Source organism: Canis lupus, chromosome 14 (assembly GCF_048164855.1).
Source record: "Canis lupus baileyi chromosome 14, mCanLup2.hap1, whole genome shotgun sequence".
NCBI lineage: Eukaryota > Metazoa > Chordata > Mammalia > Carnivora > Canidae > Canis > Canis lupus.
This window is the reverse complement of record NC_132851.1, coordinates 38,744,133-38,764,708: the sequence shown is the minus strand read 5'-3', so window position 1 is coordinate 38,764,708 and position 20,576 is coordinate 38,744,133. Positions and strand designations below refer to the sequence as shown.

Sequence of the window (20,576 nt, the reverse complement as noted above, 5' to 3'; positions counted from 1 at the left end):
GACTGCGGGGCTGGGGAAGGGGCGGAGTCGGGGCTGAGACTGCGGGGCTGGGAAGGGGCGGAGCCGAGGCCGCGAGGGGGCGGGGCTGGGAAGGGGGCGGAGTCGGGGGTGAGAGGGGGCAGGGCTGGGGAAGGGGGGAGTCGGGCTGCGACTGCGGGGCTGGGGAAGGGGGCGGAGTCGGGGCTGCGAGGGGGCGGGGCTGGGAAGGGGGCGGAGTCGGGGCTGAGACTGCGGGGCTGGGGAAGGGGCGGAGACGGGAGGGGCGGAGACTGGGCGGGACCGAGGTTAAATAGAGGGAGGGGCGTGAGCCTGGAAGCGGCGGGGGTGGGGCTGCGCCCAGGGGCGGGCTTGGGGCGGGGCGAGGGCGGGTCCAAAGCCGGGCGGGGGCGGGCCGGGGCGGGCCGGGGCGGGGCCTCCGCAGCGGCTCCCGCAGGGCTGCGGGCTCCTGGCCGCGGAGGCCGCAGAGGGTTATCGCGGCGTGGTCTCCGCGGGGCCCCCGGACGATCGCGCCGTCAGACCCAGGGGTCGGCGAGCGGCCGCGGTGAGTCCCGGGAGCAGCGGAGGTTCAGCGTGCTGAAGGTCACAGTTAAGGTCACCCCGAAACCTTCCCCCTGTGCTGGGACCGCAGTCTTTGGGGTGGGGCTGTGCGGGAGGGGGCGGGAGGCGCCGGAGCCGCAGGCCTGGCCTCACTCAGGCCTGTTAGATCCTGAAGTTGAGTGGGGGTGGGGGGGATGAGGCGGCTTGATGTTCCGGGGAAGGGCGAGTCTAATTAGTTCCCCTGGTGGGGACGCTGCGGCCCCACCCCCGCCGCCCCCGAGCATCCCCGCGGGCCCGAGGGCAGTGGTGGTCCAGATTCCCCCAGCCTCCGGCCGGACATTGGGCTCGGTCCCGACCCCCTCACCGAGGCCGAGCCGGGGAGCTGTGCGGGGGCCGTGCCCAAGTGCCCCCGGAATGCGCTCAGAGCGCACTTCCCCCGCCGCCTGCCCAGAGCTGCGGCTGCGGCCCTAGGAAGGCTGCGCCCCGGGCGGCTTCCTGGGAGAGCGAGCGGCGCCCCCGGACCCCGAAAGTAGCCGAAGTGGGGGACCCACTCAGGGATACCCCGGGAGCCAAGGGAAGGGGAAGCAGTGAGAGAGACCTAGCCCCGGGGCCAGTCCCTCACTCAGGGCCCCAGGTGGGGGTGCAGTGTGTCAGGCTCCCACAGGCCCCTGCATGAGCCCCCCCCCCTTCAGTCTGCACCACAGGCCTCCTGGGCTTGTAGATACCAGTCTCTCGTCTTGGAATGTCCCCCACCCTGCTCCCTTCTCTTTTTGTGTCCCCTCCTTCAGGAAACTGGACACCCAGGCTGAGTTGGGAGGCTCTCCTGCCCACCAGCTCCCCTGCCCAGGTCCCCTTGGGTCCCTCAGTCTCTGTGGTGACCAGCTGCCTTTTGTCCACCTCTGTGCAGGGCTGCAGTGCCTCCAGTACAGCAGGAGCTCTGGGAGGGGAGGGGGTTGTCAGACACCCCGCCCCCGCCCCTGGGCCCTGCCCCAGCCGGAGTTGAATCCAGGACCAACGGCTCTTCACCTCACCACGCCCACTCTCAGCTCCAGCCATGGGGCCCCTGCTAACCCTGTTCCTGGTGGCCCTGGTGGGCCTCCCGCTGGGTAAGGCGGATGGAGAACAGAGAACAGGCGGCCCCATGTTGGGGGGTAGGAGGGGAGAGAAGCCAGATCTCCTAATCCCCTGTCCCTCCAGCTCTTCTGCTCTGGGGAAGGTGATGGGACCTATGGTCTGATGGGCTGGAGGAGGGGCCCCTCCCGGTTCTGGGACCCCCATCCAGCTCCCACCCCGTCCCCTGGCCCCCAGCCCAGGCTCTGGACTGCCACGTGTGCGCCTACAACGGAGAGAACTGCTTCAACCCCGTCCACTGCCCGGCCATGGTCACCTACTGCATGACCACGCGCACTTGTGAGTCGGCCGGTGCCCCAGCGGTCCCTGGGAGCATGAGGGGCTGCTCTTCCCCAGCCCTGGAGGGTGGGAGACTGAGCAGGGAGGCCCCCGCTTGCCCTAGGAGTCTCTTGGGGGAGCACCTGGGAGCACTTGGCTGCCCTAAAGGCCTGTGTGCCAGGGTTGGCCAACCTGAGTCCTGGCCCACCCCCGCTGTGCAGACTACACCCCGACCAGGATGAAGGTGAGCAAGTCCTGCGTGCCCAGCTGCTTCGAGACCGTGTACGATGGTTACTCCAAGCACGCCTCTACCACCTCCTGCTGCCAGTACGACCTCTGTAACGGCGCTGGCCTCGCCATCCCCGGAACCCTGGCCCTGGCCCCCATACTCCTGGCTACCCTCTGGGGTCTGCTCTGAAGCCCTGCCCCCACCAGGACCCACGCAAGGACAAGTTCTGAGAAGCCCAGCCCTACCCTTTCACCCTTTCACCCTGCCCCCACCTTCTGTGCTCCCAGAGACCACCCCCCGCAACCGCTCCAGCCACCATCCAGAACTGCCTACTGGAGGGACTCGAGTGTCCACCACCATCCTGGGCCTCGCTCCCAGACCACCACCTTCCATTTTCCAAAGGTTGACGTGGGACCTTCCAAAAGTGTCTGGTCTTGGTGGGAGAGCTCGCCCCTCCTCTACATGAGGATGAGGGCATCTGGAGAAGTGTGCCGCTTAGTTGGGGTCCTCAGTTGGCTGAGGAACACTGATGGGAAGGGAGACTTGGCCCACCCTCCTGGCAGCTCTGGGGGTCTGCCCCAGTCTGCCTAGTCTGCCTAGTAAGTGTGTGGAGGCGCTGGGGAAAGCAGGGACCCAGGGTGGGTGGGGGGCAGTCTTGGGAAGAAGGGCTTTCTGGGGCCCCAGGAGGTCTGTCCCTGTGATTCTGACAGACCAGGAGCTGCCCAGGGTAGGCGTGGCATAGAGGGCCACGCTTCGTCCCTGTCAGCCATCCAGGTGGGAGTGCCAGGAAGGCCTGGGTGAGGGGTGGGGGTGGCTCATCCTAAAGAGCCCCTGAGGCCCCCAGCCCCAGGAGCCTGGCAAGAGGCTCTTCCCTTCTTGCTCTGCCCAATCCCTGACCTTCCCCCCTCTGCACCCTGCCTGAGGCTGGCAGGCACTTGGGGGCAGGGCAGGCAGGCCAGATGGCTATATTTGGTGGAGCATGAGAGCTGACCCCAGGGCTATTTTTGGCAGGGAGAGAAGGGAGCTGGGTGGGACCAGAACAGCCTGATCTTCAGCCCTGGCCTGGCCCTTAGTGGAGGGGAGTGAGCCACAGCAGGTGCCTGAGAGTGTGAGCACCCGAATCAGCGGGGGAGGGTGGAGGGCGGAGGATGGAGGGCGGAGGTCGGGGTGGGGGGGTGCGGGGAGGATCCTGGGAGGAAGGAGAGGAGTCGGAGAGATGCTGGGAGAGGCCGACTCTGGGATGCAATGCAGATGACCAGGCTCCCTCTGGACACGCACCCCAGGATTTCCTCTGCAACCCCCATCCCAATAAGCACTGCCCACAGCGGCTTCCGGCTGGCCTCCCTCCGCTCTGGCCTGCAGGCCCCGCTCAGTGAGTGCTGGCTGAACTGGCCTGGGCCCCAAAGCCTGAGCCCATCAGCCTGCGGGTCTCCAGGGAACCCTCTACCCTCCAACTGTGCTTGAGGAGAGAGAGAGGCCCACCGGGGCTGGAGAGCTTCCTCTCTGATCCGAGGAGTGGTCTGCAAGTGTCCCCAACCTAGTGGGGTATTGGGACCTTCAAAGGCCCAAGAATTGGCATTATTTAAAGGGTATAAGCCTAGGTGAACCCCACCCCTGGCCTGGTTTCAGAGATAAGAGTCTGCCCAGCACAGACCATGCTGGATCAGGGTGGCCCAGGAAACGCCGGTCCTCCTCCCACTGAGGCCAGACTGCATGCCACATGGTGCCCCAGGTCACACAGGGCCTGCCTGAGGCCTTAGCTGCCCAGTGTCCCCAGCCCGAGGGTCCGGGGAGGGGCCCAGGAGCACCTTCAGGCTGTCTGGACCTAAGTGGGCAGGATTGTGGCAAATGCCTGTGTGGTGGCATCGTCCCTGGAATGCAGAGGCTCTTGGCCCCCAAGCGTGGCCTCGTCAAGGGAGACTGTGCTGGAGATCCCGCCTTGAGAGCTTCACCCAGTGCTTCCAGAACCCAAGGGATTAGGATATCGTGGGAGAGCCTGGGGGAGCCTCAGCAGGTGACCTCGGGCAGACCTGGTTGGACCTCCCAGAAGGTCGGGGAAGATGAGTTTCTCATCCTGGGCGGGAAAGGAGCTGCACCCCACAGAGTGTCCGGTCAAGGGCTCAGTCCCCACAGGACACCTGGGTGCCTCCTCCTGAGGCCCGATCCGGTATGAGCCCTTCCCTGGGGGAGGCGGGCAGCAAGCCAGACTCCAACTCTGAGCTCCCACAGGTCCTGCGGGACACCCCCCAGGAAGGGTTGGTCTCAGGAAGACCAAGCTCCCCACAAGGCTGCCTGGAGGGCCAGCGCAGGCCTCTACCTGCGGATGCCGGCTGGAAGAAAGGGTAGACAGAGTCCTCCAGCCCTAGCCGCCCTTGACCTGACTCAGTGGGAGAGGCTTGGAATCGGTTGTTAAAGTGCTTGTGTAAGACCTTTGTCCTGGGTCAGCAGGCATCCTAGGCCACGGCCGGGAGGAGCACAGGATCGGTCCTCCCTCCCCTCAGTGGCTGATGACGTTAGAGCCCTGCCTGGGCACCCGTGGGCTCTGGGGTCACTGAGAGCAGGGATCCAGGGAGCTGGGCTTGCCGCCGTATGGGGTTGCTTCTTACACCTGCCTTCTGTGCCCCTCTGTCCACTGTGACCTGGTCCAAGCCCAACACCCACCGCATTGCACCAGGCCCGCAGGACCGTGCCGTCCACCCCACCGCCACAGGCCGGGCTCTGGCTGGCTGGGCTGTCCTCAGAACCCAGCCCGGAGCCCTCAGGAGGTCCTCGACCAATACGGGGGCCCCGGCCCCTGGTGGGACGCATGTGACGCTGACCTGGAAGGGCAGTGCCGGTGGGGACAAGCACAGCGACCATGGGAACTGACTGTCCGGCTGCCCTGTGCTGTGGCTGTAAGCACTCCACGACCACCCTGCGAGGTAGAAGGCATTACAGGTGAGGAGGCTGAGGCACGGGGCGCTGGCGTGGCTGCCCGACACCCCCCACCCTGCCCCCGCTGTGCAGTCTTCTCCCATCTGCTGGGAGGCTGCGTCCCAGAGCCTGGGACAGGGAAGGGAGCAGGTTATAAACTTAGAACTATTTTGGCCTGTGAGATAATGATAAGAGCTGAGGGTCAGGAAAGCTCTAGAAGGGGAAAAGTAGAAGCAGAGATTTGAGACACCGTGAGGCCCAGAGGCAGGCGTCCAGCCCCGCGTCTGCGTCCCGCAAGCTGGGGTTGCAGAGGGGGGGCACAGGGGCACCAGGCCCGTGTCTCCAGCTGCCAGCGAGACAGTGGGCATTTCCACTGTGGGGGTCCCCCCAACAGAAATGAGTGTCCCGTCCATGTGAATCGATGCTCGGGCTCTTTAAAGCTCTCCGTGGCGTCCAAATCTCGAGTCTGGAAGCAGCCTGGGTGTCTCTGCTGTGCTGCTTCCTGTGGGCACCCTGGGAGCACAGCTGGGGAGCGGGGGCAGCAGGCGCCCACCCTGGGGACACAGGGTGGGCATCTGCAGCCAAAGGCACCCTCCAGACCTGTGTGCGGCCTGGCCCCGCTGCATACAGAAGGCATCAGGAAGGTGCGCTGGTGGTGGGCGGGCGGGGAGGGGGGGTCGACCAACCGCCCCATCTCCCTCCGCAGCTGCTGACTTGTTTGATAAACATGTAACTCATTCATGCTTCTAGACCTCTTGAGTTCTGTTGGGTCCTACAGCTCTGGGCTGGCTCATTCATAAAATGGGCATGATGCCCACCAAGCCGAGGCCTCGGGGGGATGGACGAAGCTGGGGGTGTAAGTGCCCAGCCCAGGGCCCAGCACACAGGAGGCCTCAGATCCATGGGTGGTCCCTCCTCCCTTCCTGCCACTGCGAGCTCTGGACACTTCCAGGGCCATGCCCCTGCAGGCAGCTAATGCCAACCCCTGACCCTGACCCTGACCCTGACCCGCATGAGACTCCGCCTTTGGGCCTGGGCCTCCTTCTCTGTTCACACTATGCACTTCAGTATCTCCAGTGTGAATAAACAGATGAGGACACATGTCTGCCCTTCTCTCTGTCTTCACCAGCCAGCGGGGCCTGACCTCAGGTCCCCCCTTCCGGTCTGGTGCAGCTGGTCATGCCGGCTGCGTGGGTCCCAGACTCCAGCTCATCCAGTCGCCCTCGGAGCCGGAGCCGGGGCTTGCACAGGGCAAGGGGATGACCCATGGGAGGGGAGCGAGCAGGACAGGCAGGAGGATCCGTGGGTCCAGGGAAAGCGGCTGGCCACCCAGTCACCCAGCTGCCCCCTCTGAGCAGAGAAGGCTGGTGGGGGCTGGGGGAGGGAGGCGGCACCCAGGAACCCCCCTACCACCTCTGGCTCTCAGGCTCCTCACCCTGGCTCCCCATCCGGGAGCAAGGTCTGAGTCTACCCGGCCCCCGGCCCTAAGGAGCCCACCAGATAGAGCGGCTGACAGAGCCAACGCCCCGGGACAGCCACTGCTTGGCCCCTGTGGTGCCCCAGGCCTGCAGCTTTTGGCCCGAATGGCTGGCTTCTGCTCCCAGGTGTGCCCTTTTGGGCTCTCACCCATCATGGGACCTCAGATACCTGTCTGCTGCCCACTGGCCCCATCTGATGGGCAGGACAGCTGAGGACGCGCATGCTCTGGCTCTCAGAGGGGGGCTGGTCTTCTAGCCCGCAGGAGGCAGCGCTGCTGAAGGTTCCCGGGGGCCCTGAGCATCACTGGCACGGCCAGCGGGAAGACCTCCGGTTCAGCCCAGGAGAAACCAGAGGCTGTGCGCCGAGGGTCTGCCCCGTGCCAGGCGCTCTTCCGTGGTCCCCACCTACAAGCTGGGATCGCCCTTGATGGGCAAGGAAAGAGGTCTGTGCGGTACACCGGGCCTGTCCTCAGGCCTGGGCGCTGGGCGGCCCGGCCAGCTTCTCGGCTGAGTCAGCAGCCACTGAGTCACACGGAGCGGGTGCGGCGGGGACAGCAGGTATAAGATGGCAGCGGGGGCCCGGGACCAGCCTCTCCCCAGGACACCATGCGGCTGCTCCTCGGGCTCTTGCTGGCGGCCGCCTTGAGCCTGGAGCCGGGTGAGTCCAGGGGCCACCTCCTCCCCAGCTCTAAGCCCTCCCTGACCTCAGCCACCACCTCAGGGGCACCCAAGTCCTGCTCCTCCACCCCCTTTCCAGGGGCGCTGGGCCCTCCCCGCCGTCTGCTTCTGGAGCATTCAGGAGTTCTCCCCCGACCCCCTTCTGGGACCCGCAGGCCCCTCAGCCGAGCCCTCGAGGCTGTCCTCGTCCTGCAAGCGCTACCCCGAGCTTGATGCCTTTCTCCCCCCACCTCCCCCACAGCCCCACACTGAGAGTGGGGCTCCCTTCCAGCTTCCCAGGGCCTGCACCCCCTTCTGGGGCCTCCGAACTCTCCTCCGGCTGGGGCCCGGGTCTCTCCTCCCGTGCTCAGGCTCCCTCGTGGGGCCAGCTCCCCACTCTGGCCACCTCCATACTCGGCTGCACCCACGTCCGCTATCACTGGCCCCATCTGGTGCTGCTCCAGGCCCCTTGGACCCGATGCCTGCCTAAGGGCTGCTCGGGGGCATCTCCCTCGAATGGGACTGCCCACTCGTGGCCGCATCATCTTCCTGCCACACACGAGGTGGGATGGTATCTCCACCCACCCCCCCAGAGGCCCGAACCAAACCAGCTGGGCCCTCGATCCAACCGCAACCAGCCCACTCCTCCTGCCCTCACCTGGCAAGGCCTCTGTCTCCCCATCTGGGTCGGCTCCTCACGGCCAGTGGCCCTGAATGAGATCAACAGAGAGTGTCTGGGCGGCCCCGGGCATGGGCACAGGGCTGCACCTGGCAGCGTCCGGGACCCGCCGCTCTCTCCCTGCAGGAACGCTCTGTGCAGGCTCTGTCTGGTGGGGAAGGTCTGGGAGGCTCAGGGCCCCGGGGCCATCAGTGTGGATAGACCAGGGTGGGGAGAGCCTCTGTCACCACCAGGGCTAGGTCACAGGGGTTGGGTGGCATCTGGGAGTGGCCCCCACAGGCCCCTCCTCCCTCCCCTGGCTCCCCTCCCCTCAGTGGATCACAGGAGCCCCCTCCCCCCATGCCACGGTGCTGCCTGTGTCCTCTCCCTGCTACCCATGGGAAGCACACTGTCCCCCAGCACACATGCCAGCCCTGCTTTAGAGGGAACAAACGGGGTCCAGAGCGGGAGGTGTCCGCCTGCTGCTCCATGAACCAGGATAGGACACGAGCCAGGTCAGCTGCACCTGCAGCCCTTCCACCTGACTCACTCCTCCCTCCCTCCCTCCCTTCCTTCCTTCCTTTCTCCCTCCCTCCCTCCCTCCCTCCCTCCCTCCCTCCCTTCCTCCCTTCCACAAAGCTCTCCTGAGCCCCACTGGGTACAGAGGAGGATGCTCTGGGGGCACAGAAGAGGGGGTGAAACACCCCACCCATGTCCTTCACATCAGAGGCAGTGGGGGTAGGGAGGGAGCCCTGAGCAAGATCAGGTGGGGTGTGATCTTGTGACATTGTCGCCAGGCTAGGGCCAGAGGTGCCAGCAGCTCGTGGTGGGCACGTCCAAGGAGGAGTCATCAACTCTGCCTGGAAATCCAGGAGGTGGCATTTGAGCTGGGGTCTGTTTTGCCTGGAAGGCAGAAGGAACAGTATGGGCAAAGCAGGAAGGCATTTGGGAGGCCGAGCAGAGGAGAGCGGGAGGCCCTGCTAAGTCTCAGGGCCACAGACACCCTGCCTTCCAGGTGACATTCCCTGTCTGTCCATGAGGTGGCACATGCAGCTTACCACACGGTCGTCAGGTTAGACGTGAGGGTGGCTTCAGGCAGCTTCCATGGGCTTTGTGACCTGAGCTGTCACCTCTCCTGGACACGCGTGGGGTCTCGGATGGCTCTGTGGGGCTGGCTGATGGCCGGCGGCACTCCCACCATGGAGACTTCCCGTCTCCATCGCCTGCTCTGTGGCTCAGGGAGGAGGCCACTCACAGCCCCAGGGGTGAGCAGAGGGCTCAGGGCCAGCCAGGAGGGTGCAGGTAGCCCTGCCCGGGCGTGTGTATGTGTGTGTGTGCACACGTGCGCCGTGCACACTACAGCCTGGTTAAAGGGTGTGGTTCATCATTGTGGCCAAAGGACCCGGGTCTGAAAGTGTGCTGCCCTGGGGCGGTGACGGCGGGGCTGGGGCAGCCCAGCAGAGGCCCAGAGGACTGACTGGGGCGTGGCCGGGGCGTGAGCACACGGCCTGGACTGCGGCACAAGCGTCCTGAGGCTCGGAGCCTGCACTCGGCGGGTGTGCGTGGCGCGGGCCAGCGGCTCCCCCGGCCCTTGGGCTGCGTGCGTGCTGGTGCCCGCAGGTGCATGAGGCCAGAGCAGGGCGACGCCGCACTCAGACGGCACACAGCTCGGGTGCAGGAAGCACAGGAGAGGCAGGGAGGGAGGCAGGAAGTTCAAGGCGAGAAGCATGGGTGGCGAGAGGGGACAGGCGACCGAGAGCCAGGCGGGTCAACGGGCAGGTGTGCCAGACGCTTATGAAATGAACTTGGGGTTTCAAAAGCCTCAGGGCCATCCTCAAAGAACACACGGGGCCGTGCCAGCCTCCTCCTGTCCCTTTTATTGCCCAGCGCTTCTGTCACCCTTGCCTCCCACTCCCCACGGAGGCCGTGAGGCCCCACCACCTCAGCCACCGGAAACAAGGTGCCTGAGGGGCTCAGGGGTCCTGTTCAGACCCGCAGACGTGTGGGCGAGGCCATGTCCTGGGGAGCCCTCGCCTGCTTCTCCCATCCCAAACTTCCCCCAACCCTCCACTCCCTCTGCTGCTCGTCCACTGCCGGCGGGGGGGCGGTGGGGGAGTCACACAGCGAGCCCGGGAAGACCCCATCCTGCCCCCCAGCCCAGTGCTGTCCTCATCAGAAGAGCTGCCTCCAGCTGCAGCCAACCCAGCTGTGGCCCTGGTCATCTCCCCCACCCCCCATCTGGGAGATCTTGAGGGGTTGGGCACCCTAGGACGAGGGGCTAAGGTCCTGAGGATGACAGGGGGCACCGGGTGGGGATAGAAGGGACTGTTAGGTGGGCGTTGCTCACACCTGTGTCCCTGTCTGTGTGTCCATCCACCCGTCCCTCCACCTGTGGCTGCAGCCCGAGCCTTGAGCTGTCACCAGTGCAAGGGCTTCGGAGGGTGCCTCCGTCCGTCCACATGCCCCTGGGGCTCCAACTACTGCGTCAGCATCGCCACCCGTGAGTAGGGCATGTGCGGGGTGGGCCAGCCGTCCCCTCCTTGCCCAGTAGAAGAGACCCAGGCCCAGAGGGTGCAGAGCTGATCCAGGCTCCCAGCTAGTCAGGAACAGGGTGGGGGTAGCATCCACCTGCCGCAGCTCAGGAAAGGACCCAAGGGAGGGGGTCAGTTACACCCACTCTGGGGACTGCCTCTGGGCTTGGTGGCAAGGGGCAGGGGGACGGGCAGCTCAGAGCCTCAGAGAGCCTGCAGTTTATCTTCTGTCCACCCCAGGAGTCCCCTTCAGCGTCATTGACATGCCTCTGGTGACCAAATCCTGCTACAGTGGCTGCCCCGACATCTCTACCTTGGGCCTTGGCCCCCACGTGTCCATCGTCTGCTGCCAGTTCAGCCTCTGCAACACCGACTGACCGACTGACCGCCGCTTCCACCCCCCCCGCGGCTCCCCCCACCTGCAGAGCTCAGAGCTGCACCCGCACAGAGCAGGAGGGCGGAACACCTACAGGTGGCCCTGGGCGGGTCAGAGGAAGCAGGAGGGGCCCTCGTGGAGTGGGAGGGAGCATGGAGGGAACAGAGCGGGCAGGTGGGTGGGTGAGGCTGGAGGCGGCTCTGCCCCCACCCACCCACAGGTGCATGCGCACGCACCCACCTGGGATCTTTGAAGCATGGCTCCAGCCAGCCTCCAGCTGTCAAGTGGACCAAGACCTCCCCAGTGACTCCCAGGCCCACCCCCCAGCCCTTTCCCTTTCCCCAGCCGCTCTCATGGAAGCCAGTGGAAAAGCCAGTGTGGTGGTGCAGCCCCCCAGGGGCGGTGGTGGGGAGCGTCCCAGCAGAGAGCAGCCCCACACAGGGGCACAAGGAGGGCCTCCGGGTGGCGGGGCTCAGGGTGCATGGGAGAGACTCGGACAACCCCAACCGCAGAACAGCTCTGTGCAGGCGCTAACGCGGCGCAGAGGGGCAGCGGGGGAAGCACGACTCGGGAGGTGGGTAGCTGACCACCCCAGGAGAAAACCAGGCTGGCTCGGGGCCTTCTCTCCCATTCCAGTTGAATCAGAGATTTAAACGTAAAAAAAAAAAAAAAAAAAAAAAAGGCCGGGGGGGGCACCCGGGTGGTTCAGCAGTTGAGCGCCTGCCTTCAGCCCAGGGCGTGACCCCGGGATCCTGGGATCGAGTCCCACGATGGGCTCCCTGTGTGGAGCCTGCTTCTCCCTCTGCCTGTGTCTCGGCCTCTCTCTCTGGGTCTCTCATGAATAAATAGATAAGATCTTTAAAAAAACAAAAAGACTTAAAAAAATTGTTAAAATGACAGCTTGTCACAGAAAATCTAGTCACCCAGCCCTCCCACCCGCAGGCGCATACCCACGACAGGGGAACATGTGTTCGCACAAAAACCTCTCCGTGAACGCGCTGCCACGGGGCCTGGTGGCAACAACGTGCGAGGAGCGCAAAGGGCGGCAAAGGGCAGCGCTCGGAGGGACACAACAGTCCCCGCGGTGCGTCCCCGGCTCTGAGGCGCGTCCGTCCCTGGCTCTGAGTGTGGGAGTAGCAGGCGATGCAGAGCGCAGGAGGCCGAATCTGGGGGGCGGGGGGCCTACGACGGGCCAGGGCAGCTGGGGGGGGGTGCTGCTGCGCAGGGGGGGCCCGGGGGCAGGGGCTTCTCGCTGGGCCCCAGGGGATGGTTGCCCGAACCTGCGGGAAACACTTCCAGGGGGTGAATTGTGCGGAATGTGAGGGCCATCCAATAAAGCTGGCTAAAAACTAACAAGAAAAAAACAATGAGAAAAAAAAGAAAAACAAGATTGATAATCCACACTGAGAAAGATTCATGACCTCACAAAAAAATCTAAGAAATACATGAAAAAGTACAATACACAAAACGGAAACACAGAAGACAGGGTTGGAAATGCCTGCCACACGTGTGAAAAAAAGATGACCCCTTCCCCACTAGAGAATCCCAAAGAGGAGCAGAGAAGGGGGTGGCGACAGGCGGGAAGCAGCCCCCGCGCCGGTGTGGGGTGTGGGGTGTGGGGTGTGGGGTGTGGGGTGTGGGGTGGTGCTGCCCTGCAGGCGAGTCCGAAGCCTGCGCCAAACTCTAAGATGCCCCAAGAACTTTGTTGATGCCGCCCCCGAAATGTCACCACACACCTGTGGACGGGAGTGAGTGTCGGCTACTCGGGGCCTGCGCCTCCCCTGCTTAGGCTTGAGGACCAGGTGCATGGGGGGCGGCTCATGGGGGAGACGCAGCGCCCTGAGATCGCGGTTTGGCCTCTGAGGCCCCAGTTGTGGGCCTTGAGGCGTGAACAGCTGTCTAATGGTTTTCATCGAAGAGTGATTGCGTCTTTCACAAAGTTCCTGCAACGAATGGGAGTCATTTGTCAGCTTTGCCTTCCTGCAAACCTGCCGGAGGGTCAAGCGTGGTGGAGAGCGGGGAGGAGAAGCCCCGAGCCGGGACAAGGAGCCTGTGGCGCCGCGGGTTCAACGGGGGTTCCCGGGGGTCCCGGCTATGTGCCTCCCAGCGCTCGTCCCACTGGAAGATTCCGGCACGACACAGGGAGCAGCCTGATGCCTGCTAATACACAGGTGCCCGAACACTGGGGGTCCCTGTGTACATCCACCTGGGGGTCCCTCAGGAGGGGTCCAGCTAGAAGGCATTCGGGCCTGCCTTGGGGAGAACGTCACACCATACGCTGCTGTCACAGTGGAGGAAACACCTGCTTAGGAACCGTCACTCTACTCTGCTGGATGCCTCTGGGGGCAACGGGCGACTGGGGGCCTGCTGGAGCATGCGCCCTGCCTTCCTGGGGTCTGAGGACACCGCTCAGAAGAGGCCACCACAAGCAGCGGAGGAGGACCCTAGCCTGCAGATGGAGCGGGAGCACAGGAGCCCTCACCCTGGTCACACTCTGAGCCCCGATCCCGGTCACACCCTGAGCCCTGACCCCAGTCACTCTCTGAGCCCTGACCCTGGTCACACCCTGAGCCCTGGAGGCCCCTAGTAGAACTGAGGGGCGGCTGGAGGCCTCTCAGCGTGGAGGGGTCTTAGCCCATGCAGACTGACTGAGCCACATTCCCACCGGCCCTCAGTAGACAGGTGCCACCTGGGGAGTTTCACTGGCTCCCCAGGGATGGGGCCGAAACTGCCAGAGCGGCCCGGGGTGTGTTCCCGAAGCACAGGTGGGGCCTGGTCTGCGGACGAGGCGTCGGCGGGCCTGGGCTGCAGCGAAGGCGGCGGGCTGGCCGAGGGGGACGCCGGGGCGTGTGTGGCGGGTGTCGGATCCTGTTAGCCGCTCCCAGCTCCCGGCCCGCCCGCAGCCCGTGGCTCAGTGGGCGTAAAATCGGACAAGCCCGGTTGCTTGTTGCCCAGCCCGAGCTCGTGCCCTGGCCAAGCCAGCCGGCTGCTAGGAGCATCTGACCCTGTGTCCGCGGGATAGCTGTTCGTGGCGTAGTGAGGAAAGCACCGTCCCGCGGGAGAGGTGGCTGATGCACGCTGGGTGACACGGGGAGGTGACACGGGGAACCACGCGCCACGCCCTCGGCCCTCCCCAGGGCCCTTCCAGCTCCCACATGGAGGCCACGGGATGGGGGTCGGGGTCAGGTCCCCAGACAGAGAACTTCAACCACAGGAGGGCGGGAGTGGGCAGGGGAGGGCCGGGGAGGGATGGGCATCCCTGGGGACAGGAAGAGCAGGAGCAAAGTCTAGGAGGAGTCAGATTTGGACCCACTGGGAAAAGACGGAGGGGCTGGGTGGGGTTGCAGTATGGCCCCCGCGAGGCCGGGCGCCGTGGCCTTGACTGCCCGGCAAGAGGCCCTGGGACCTGCCAACAACCCTCCCCACCCCAGGGCTCACCCTGGCAGCCGCGGGCTCGGTGGAGGGTGTGAGAGTCACAGATGGAGCACGTCCTGGGAGGCTGAAGTGCACTTCAGCCTGGGGGGGGGGGGGCACACGTGTGTGTGTAAGCATGTGCACACGTGTGGGTAGGGGAGTGGCTGGAGCCCCACTTCCATCCTGTCTGGGCCTTGGACAAGGACCTTCCTGCCACCTCCCTGCCTGACAGTGGGAGAGGACACTGGGGACACGGGGATTAGCATCCCCACAGCGACCCTGCCCCTCCCCTCCCCCGCCCTCCGTGTAGCACTTTTCTGTTGACCCAGCACTTCTCCTGTCCTTGTCCCCTTAAGCCTCTGAGTTCACTTTGGCTGGTTGTCCGGGCAGAAATCTGCCCCCATGTCACTGTGCCCCATGACACTGTCTCAGAGGAGCTGGGCGGGGGGGCATCAGGGCACCCTGGTAGCATTCAAACCCATAACCACCGGACCCAGACTCTGCCCTGGAGATAGGCATGAGGACCCAAGTGGGAAGGGTGCGGGGCAGAGGCAGGAACCAGGGTGGGGGGTAGGGGTGGAGGAGGAAGGAGACGGTGGGGAGCCCAGGAAAGGGAGTCACAGAGGGCAGTGAGGACCTCCAAACCACAGAGGGGGGCCCTCGGGGCCGAGGAGGGACCCGGGCTCTGGGAGGGAGGGAGAGTGATGGGAAGGGACAAGGAGGGCAGAGGAGTCCCCACAGAGGAACGGGGCGCCCAGTGGAGGCGGGAGGGCGTCAGAGGGCGGGAGGGGCGGGCCTCCACATCTCTGCCACCCACAGGAAACCCAATCCCACTAATCCGCCTGGCTGACCGGTTGGGTGGCTGCACTGGGTGTCCGCTGGCCCGCAGGCAGGCCAGAGGTGAGCGTGCAGAGGTGCGGTGTGAGGACCCGACCATGATGGGGACTCGGCTGGTGCTACTGGTGCTGCTGCTGGCCACCTGGGGCGAGCGTGGAGAGCGTGGTGAGGGGCGCTGGGCAGAGGGGTGGCGGAGGGGAAGCGGGGAGACCCAGGAGAGGCGGGGCGGGGAGCGGGCTGATCAGGAGGGAAGGGCCCAGCCCTGTGCTGAGCCCCGTGCCGAGCCCCGCGCTGAGGGAGAGGCCTGGGGCGGGCTGGGTGGGCTGGGTGGGCAGCACCAGCCCGGGGAGGGGGGCCGGCTGGGGAGCCCTGGGAGCAAGTCCCTGGGGCCACGGGCACGGGCAGGGCCGTCAGCTGGAGAGGGCATGGTCACCACCCTGCCCCCCGGCTCCGGCCTCGGGGGTGTCTTGGGGAGACCGGAGGCTCTGCCAATGGGGGCTGCCGGAGGGTCTGAGAAAGCAACTGGGGGAGACGCCCCTGCCCCTCGGGGCCCCAGCCCAACCAGAAGGGGAGCTGGGCAGAGCGGGACCCCGCCGGAGGGAAGCTGAGGTCAACTCGAGGGACACAGGGACACACAGAGGGGCAGAGGAGCCTGTGGCCTCCATGCGTGGATCAGCACGAGCCAGCCAGGCCCCCCGGGCTCCCATGGGGTGGGGTGGGGAAGAGAAACGCTCCCCGGAGCCCCACCCCTGCTGGCCCGCACCCCACCCTGCCTGGGGCCCTGGGCTGTGGCTCTGCCCGCCTGTGGAAGCTGGCACCTAGGGAGCCCTGGGCCGGCCTGCCCTGTACCCCACACACCTTCTCATCTGTGCCCGATGCACACTGCAGCCCTCTGGGTGCTCTTCTTTGCTGGTCAGGACCTGAGGGGCTGTCCGGCCACACCGAGGCCACCCTGACCCTTCCTGACCCTGCAGGGCTGGCTGGCGCCCTGCAGGCACCTTCTCGATGCTTCCAGAGCGGTCCCCTCCCCACCCGGGCCCCGCAGGCCGAGCCCATCAGGGGCACCCTCTGTCTCTATGGACTGCAGCTCAGACCTCCCAAGTCCTCCCAGGGGCTGGGTTGGTGGGCAACCAGAACCTGGATGGCACTGTCCCCCTCAAACCCGGGCCTCCAGGACAGAGGGTGTGGGGAGGGGCAGGGTCGGCCTGATGCATCCTCCGTCCCTCCTTACCCAGTGGTGGCCCTACGATGCTACACCTGTCATGAGCCTACTGCTGTGTCCAGCTGTGCCACCATCGCCACCTGCGGTACCAACGAGACCATGTGCAAGACCACCCTCTACTCCCTGGAGACAGGTCAGCGGGTGCTGGGTGGGCGGGGCTGGGGTCCCAGGGCGGAGCTGCCTCCAGGACAGTCACCCCAGGCCAGCGATGCGCAGCAGGCAACCACCGCCTTAGCCATTTGCTAAAGGGTTTTTGGTCCAAGCAATTAGGCCTCCTTCCCTCCTCCCTTCTTTCCTTTAATGGAAAGGAATCCTCGCCTTGCCTGGGGGTCACCTGGAAAGGGCTTGCCTTATCCAGCCAGGACCCCCTGTGCAAGTCCCTGTATCCTCAGAGCAGAGGCGGCACTCAGCCCACGGTGGCGGGAGAAAAGAGGAAGGGGGGACGGGTCACGGACAGCCTGAGAGGCAGTGCTGACCCGCCCTGGGGGTCACGGGGCAGGGCGCGGGGGCCCGAGGGCCGAGCTGACCAGGCCCCCAACATGGCCCACAGTGTACCCCTTCCTGGGGGACTCCACGGTGACCAAGTCCTGCGCCAGCAAGTGTGTGCCCTCGGACGTGGACAGCATCGGCCAGACCCGGCCCGTGTCCTGCTGCAACACGGAGCTCTGCAACCTGGACGGGGCTCCCGGCCTGGACGGCCGCCGCAGCCTGGCCTTGGCGCTGGCGCCCCTCCTGCTCTGGAGCCTCGGCCTGTAGCGCACCCCCGCCGGCCTGGGCAGCCGCCCGAGCGCCCCTGAAGAAGCCTTGTCCCTGCACCTGGCCTCCTGAATCTCCTTTCGGGCAGCTCTGCTGCTGGGACCCAGGGTGGGGGGCCTCCAGCTGCGCGTCTGGCTCTGTCAGCCTCGTGTCCCCCTCGGGCCCCGTCTGGCTTTGTCAGTCCCGTGTCCCCCTAGGGACCCTTCTCAGCCCCTCCTGGCCTCTGGGGTCTCTCTGGGGCCCTCTTGTCACCCACATGGCCGCCCTCGTCTGCTTCCTCCCCGTGTCCCAAGATGTGCTAAGCAGGGATGGTCACTAGGCCATCAAAGCGGGCAGGGCTCTGCTCCCTGGGCCCTGTGGGGGCAGAGAGTGGGTTCCCACAGGCGGGGGCAGCACCCCACCTGCCAGGCCCAGGTCACACATGGTGGCTTCTCGGTGACTGATTGGGAGAAGAGACAGGCCCAGCCGGGTGGAAGGAAGGTCCAGTGCACTGAGAGTGGTCTGGGTCTGGGGTTGCTCCATGAAGGCCCCCTGCCCACTCTCCCGGCCCCTAGTGACATGTCCCCTTATGTTGGGTGGCACCTCCACCGCCTGCCTTCTCCAGGCCCACCGAGCCCACTCCCTGGTGCCCTGGGCAGCCAGGCTCCAGTGCAGAGGGGACCTTCACTCTACCTTGGCCCTGGGCACACATCCTCCGGCTCATCTTCCTGGGAGTCACCTGCCCCGCAGGCCTCTCGTCCCAGAGGACCCCTTGCCGGCATCCAGGTTGGGCCTCAGCACTCACACGCACACACGCTCACACACGTGGTCCTGGAAACACAGCGAGGGCTCGGCACTTGAGGAGGGACGGACCCCCCCAGTGCTCCCACCCAGCGCTGGCTCCTCCCCAGGACAACCTGAGGGAGGCGAGAGGGGAGGAGAGGCCAGAGCTTTCAGTCACCCTGGGGCCTGCCCCTCGTCTCTGGCCTCCTGCTCCAGCACCTTCTCCTGGCCCAGTCCTGGGAGGGGGCACAGCTCCTTCTAGCTCACCAGGGTGCTCCCGCCGGCCTCCGCCCTGAGTCCAGAGAGCCCTCGCCACCAGCCCTCACCCTCCTCCCGGGACTTCCTGCTCCGGGATGGGGAGGGCAGCAGCCTGGACCCGATGCAGCACTTTCCTGGCCCAGGAGACACCCCATGCCTCTGACAGAGACCAGTGGCCAGAAGGACCCCTCTCCCTGGGACCCCAGGAACCCCACACCTCTGCCTCCTGTGGCAAGACCTTCAGTCTCAGGGGCTCTGTGGTCCTGAGCCAGCTCCTGGGGGACAGAACCCCATTGCCCAGTGGGCCCCCCATGTGTCCAGCACAGACTGGCCACACAGCATGGCCACCATGTGCCCCAGAGCCCCTCGCGCAGTCTCCAGGACTGGCAGGGAGCTCGGGAGGCTGGGCTCGGCCAAGTGCTGTCAGCGTGCCTGCGTTTGGGGTTGTGGCCCTGAGCTCTGACTGTCACAGGGGAGGCACCGTCCAGTAACTCATCACGCCTCTCCCCTGGCGTTTCTTGTGTCTCCCACAAAGGCAAGGAGAGTGGCGGGGCCACTTGAGCCCCACAGCCTGGTCTGAGACACACACAATCCACACACACACACACACACACACACACACACACGTGCACGTACACGCACACACACGGCCCTCCAGGCAAACACGGGAAGCTGTGTGCCCCCCTCCCGGCCGCCGCTCCCACCTGGCCTTCCCTCCCCTCCAAAGCCAGAGCAGGGCCCTTCCAGGCAGCCCCAGCAGCCTGTGGGGTCTCTCGCCCTCCTGCCTACGCCCGTCCCAGGTCCACGCCCCCCTCGTCTTTACGGCTGCCCTCAGGCGCTGAGGCCGCTCTGCCTGGCTGATAGGTGGAAGAAAGGGGGTCAAGGGCTCATGAGCACACTGGCCACGCAGGAGGTCAGGCGGGGCCAGGACCCACTGGATCCATCAGACTCCACACTAGACACTCCCTGGCTCCTCTTGCAACATCCTGGGCGCGATTGTGGACCCGGCCCCGGGGAGGGGCCGCCCCGGTGCTGTCTGTGCCTGCACCTGCCGTGTGAGGCCCAGTTGTCGGAGCTGCAGCAACTGCCGTCTCGTCCTTTGCAAGCAACGCCCTCCCTTTGTTTCCTCAGTCCACAGGACCAGGTCACGTCTGCCCTCGAAACTGCCCTAGGTTCCCAGTCCCATCCTACAGACAGGAATGCAGTCTGGAGGGGCAAGGGAGTCACCCCAAGGCCGCACGCAGAGCCAGTGGCAAAGCCAAGACCAAAACCCAGGCCTCTGGAGTGCCAGCCCAACCTCCTCCCAGCATGTCATCCTGCCTGGAGATTGGGGTCTGACTCCATACCTTGCAGCGGGGCCCACCACCCCCTCCACACACCCAGCCGGCAGCACGCTCGCATTCCTTCATCTGCCACCTACCCATCCACTTGCTCTTCCGTCTACTCATCTACCATCTCCCCCCATCTTTCCTCCCTCCATTCATGTACTCTCCAGCCATTCACTCTGCCCTCTACCCATCCACTCCCTCAAATATCACCCACTCACCCACCTGCCCACCCATCCATCTATTCACCCATCCATCCAACCATCCACCCATCTTCTCATCCATCCACCCGTCTACCCATCCATCTACTCACCCATTCACCAACCCACCCATCCATCCATCTGCTCACCCACCCACCCATCCCTCCACCATCCATCCACCCATCCATGTACTCACCCATCCATCCATCCATCATCTACCCACCCATCCATCTACTCACTCACCCATCCACCCACCCAACTATCCATCTACTCACCCACCCACCCTCCATCCATCATCTACCCATCCATCCATCTACTCATCCATCCACCCATCTACCCGTCCATCCACTCACCCACCCATCCATCTATCATCCACCCTCCCAGCCACCCATTAGGCCCTCAGAGGACAGAGGAAACAGAGTCTGGAACACCAGGATGACCTCTGGATGAGGGGCACCTGGACTGGGCCATATAGCATGGGGAAGACTTGAGGCTAGGATGGGAGAGTAGAGACGGTGCCCACTGAGACGCAGAGGTGTGGGCACGGGAAAGCCTGCGGTGGGATGTGGGCAGTGAACAAAGTCAGAGAAGGCTATCAGGCCGGGAGACGGGGTGGGCAGGATCCTGTTGTCTGGGGCCTAAAACCTGGAAGCTCAGGCTTGGTCTAAAGGTCATTTGTAGGGAAGGGGCTGGCAGTGATTGTGGGGCCTGCCTGGAGCCTCACACCCATCATCCCGAGAGGAGCCTGGGCTCCCACCCCACCCCACATGACACCATCCCCTTGCCTCAGCAGACACTCCCCCTCCTCCGCACCTGGCCTGACTCCCCACCTCCGGGCCTGTGCTCGGGTGGGCACCTGTGTCAGGGCAGGACATCCAGGTGTGAAGGACACCGGTCTTGGCCCTGGCTGGGTTTGAGATACACCAAGTCCAGACTAGGGCCTGCCGAAGGGAGCTCAGTGCCTGTGCGGTGTCCATGTGGGCCACCACCAGGTGGGCTGGAGCCACGAGGGGTCCCACTGCCTGAGGGTCTGT

General features: G+C 65.3%; 3 protein-coding genes across 3 annotated transcripts; all 3 read left to right on the top strand.

The window, feature by feature from the left end:
* The first annotated feature begins 388 nt into the window (after positions 1 to 388).
* Positions 389 to 6,169, top strand: LYNX1 (Ly6/neurotoxin 1). Its single transcript, XM_072774752.1, has 4 exons — positions 389 to 541; positions 1,445 to 1,643; positions 1,846 to 1,947; positions 2,148 to 6,169. The coding sequence occupies exons 2-4, from the start codon at positions 1,592 to 1,594 to the stop codon at positions 2,342 to 2,344; spliced, it is 351 nt and encodes a 116-aa protein (XP_072630853.1). The 5' UTR covers positions 389 to 541; positions 1,445 to 1,591; the 3' UTR covers positions 2,345 to 6,169.
* Positions 6,170 to 7,017: 848 nt separating this feature from the next.
* On the top strand, positions 7,018 to 11,449 carry SLURP2 (secreted LY6/PLAUR domain containing 2). Its single transcript, XM_072774753.1, has 3 exons — positions 7,018 to 7,204; positions 10,263 to 10,361; positions 10,633 to 11,449. Exons 1-3 carry the CDS (start codon positions 7,153 to 7,155, stop codon positions 10,767 to 10,769), a joined length of 288 nt encoding a protein of 95 aa, XP_072630854.1. The 5' UTR covers positions 7,018 to 7,152; the 3' UTR covers positions 10,770 to 11,449.
* A 3,564-nt stretch (positions 11,450 to 15,013) lies between these two features.
* On the top strand, positions 15,014 to 17,056 carry LYPD2 (LY6/PLAUR domain containing 2). The gene is made up of 3 exons (XM_072773891.1): positions 15,014 to 15,184; positions 16,255 to 16,374; positions 16,792 to 17,056. Exons 1-3 carry the CDS (start codon positions 15,118 to 15,120, stop codon positions 16,995 to 16,997), a joined length of 393 nt encoding a protein of 130 aa, XP_072629992.1. The 5' UTR covers positions 15,014 to 15,117; the 3' UTR covers positions 16,998 to 17,056.
* Positions 17,057 to 20,576: the final 3,520 nt, after the last annotated feature.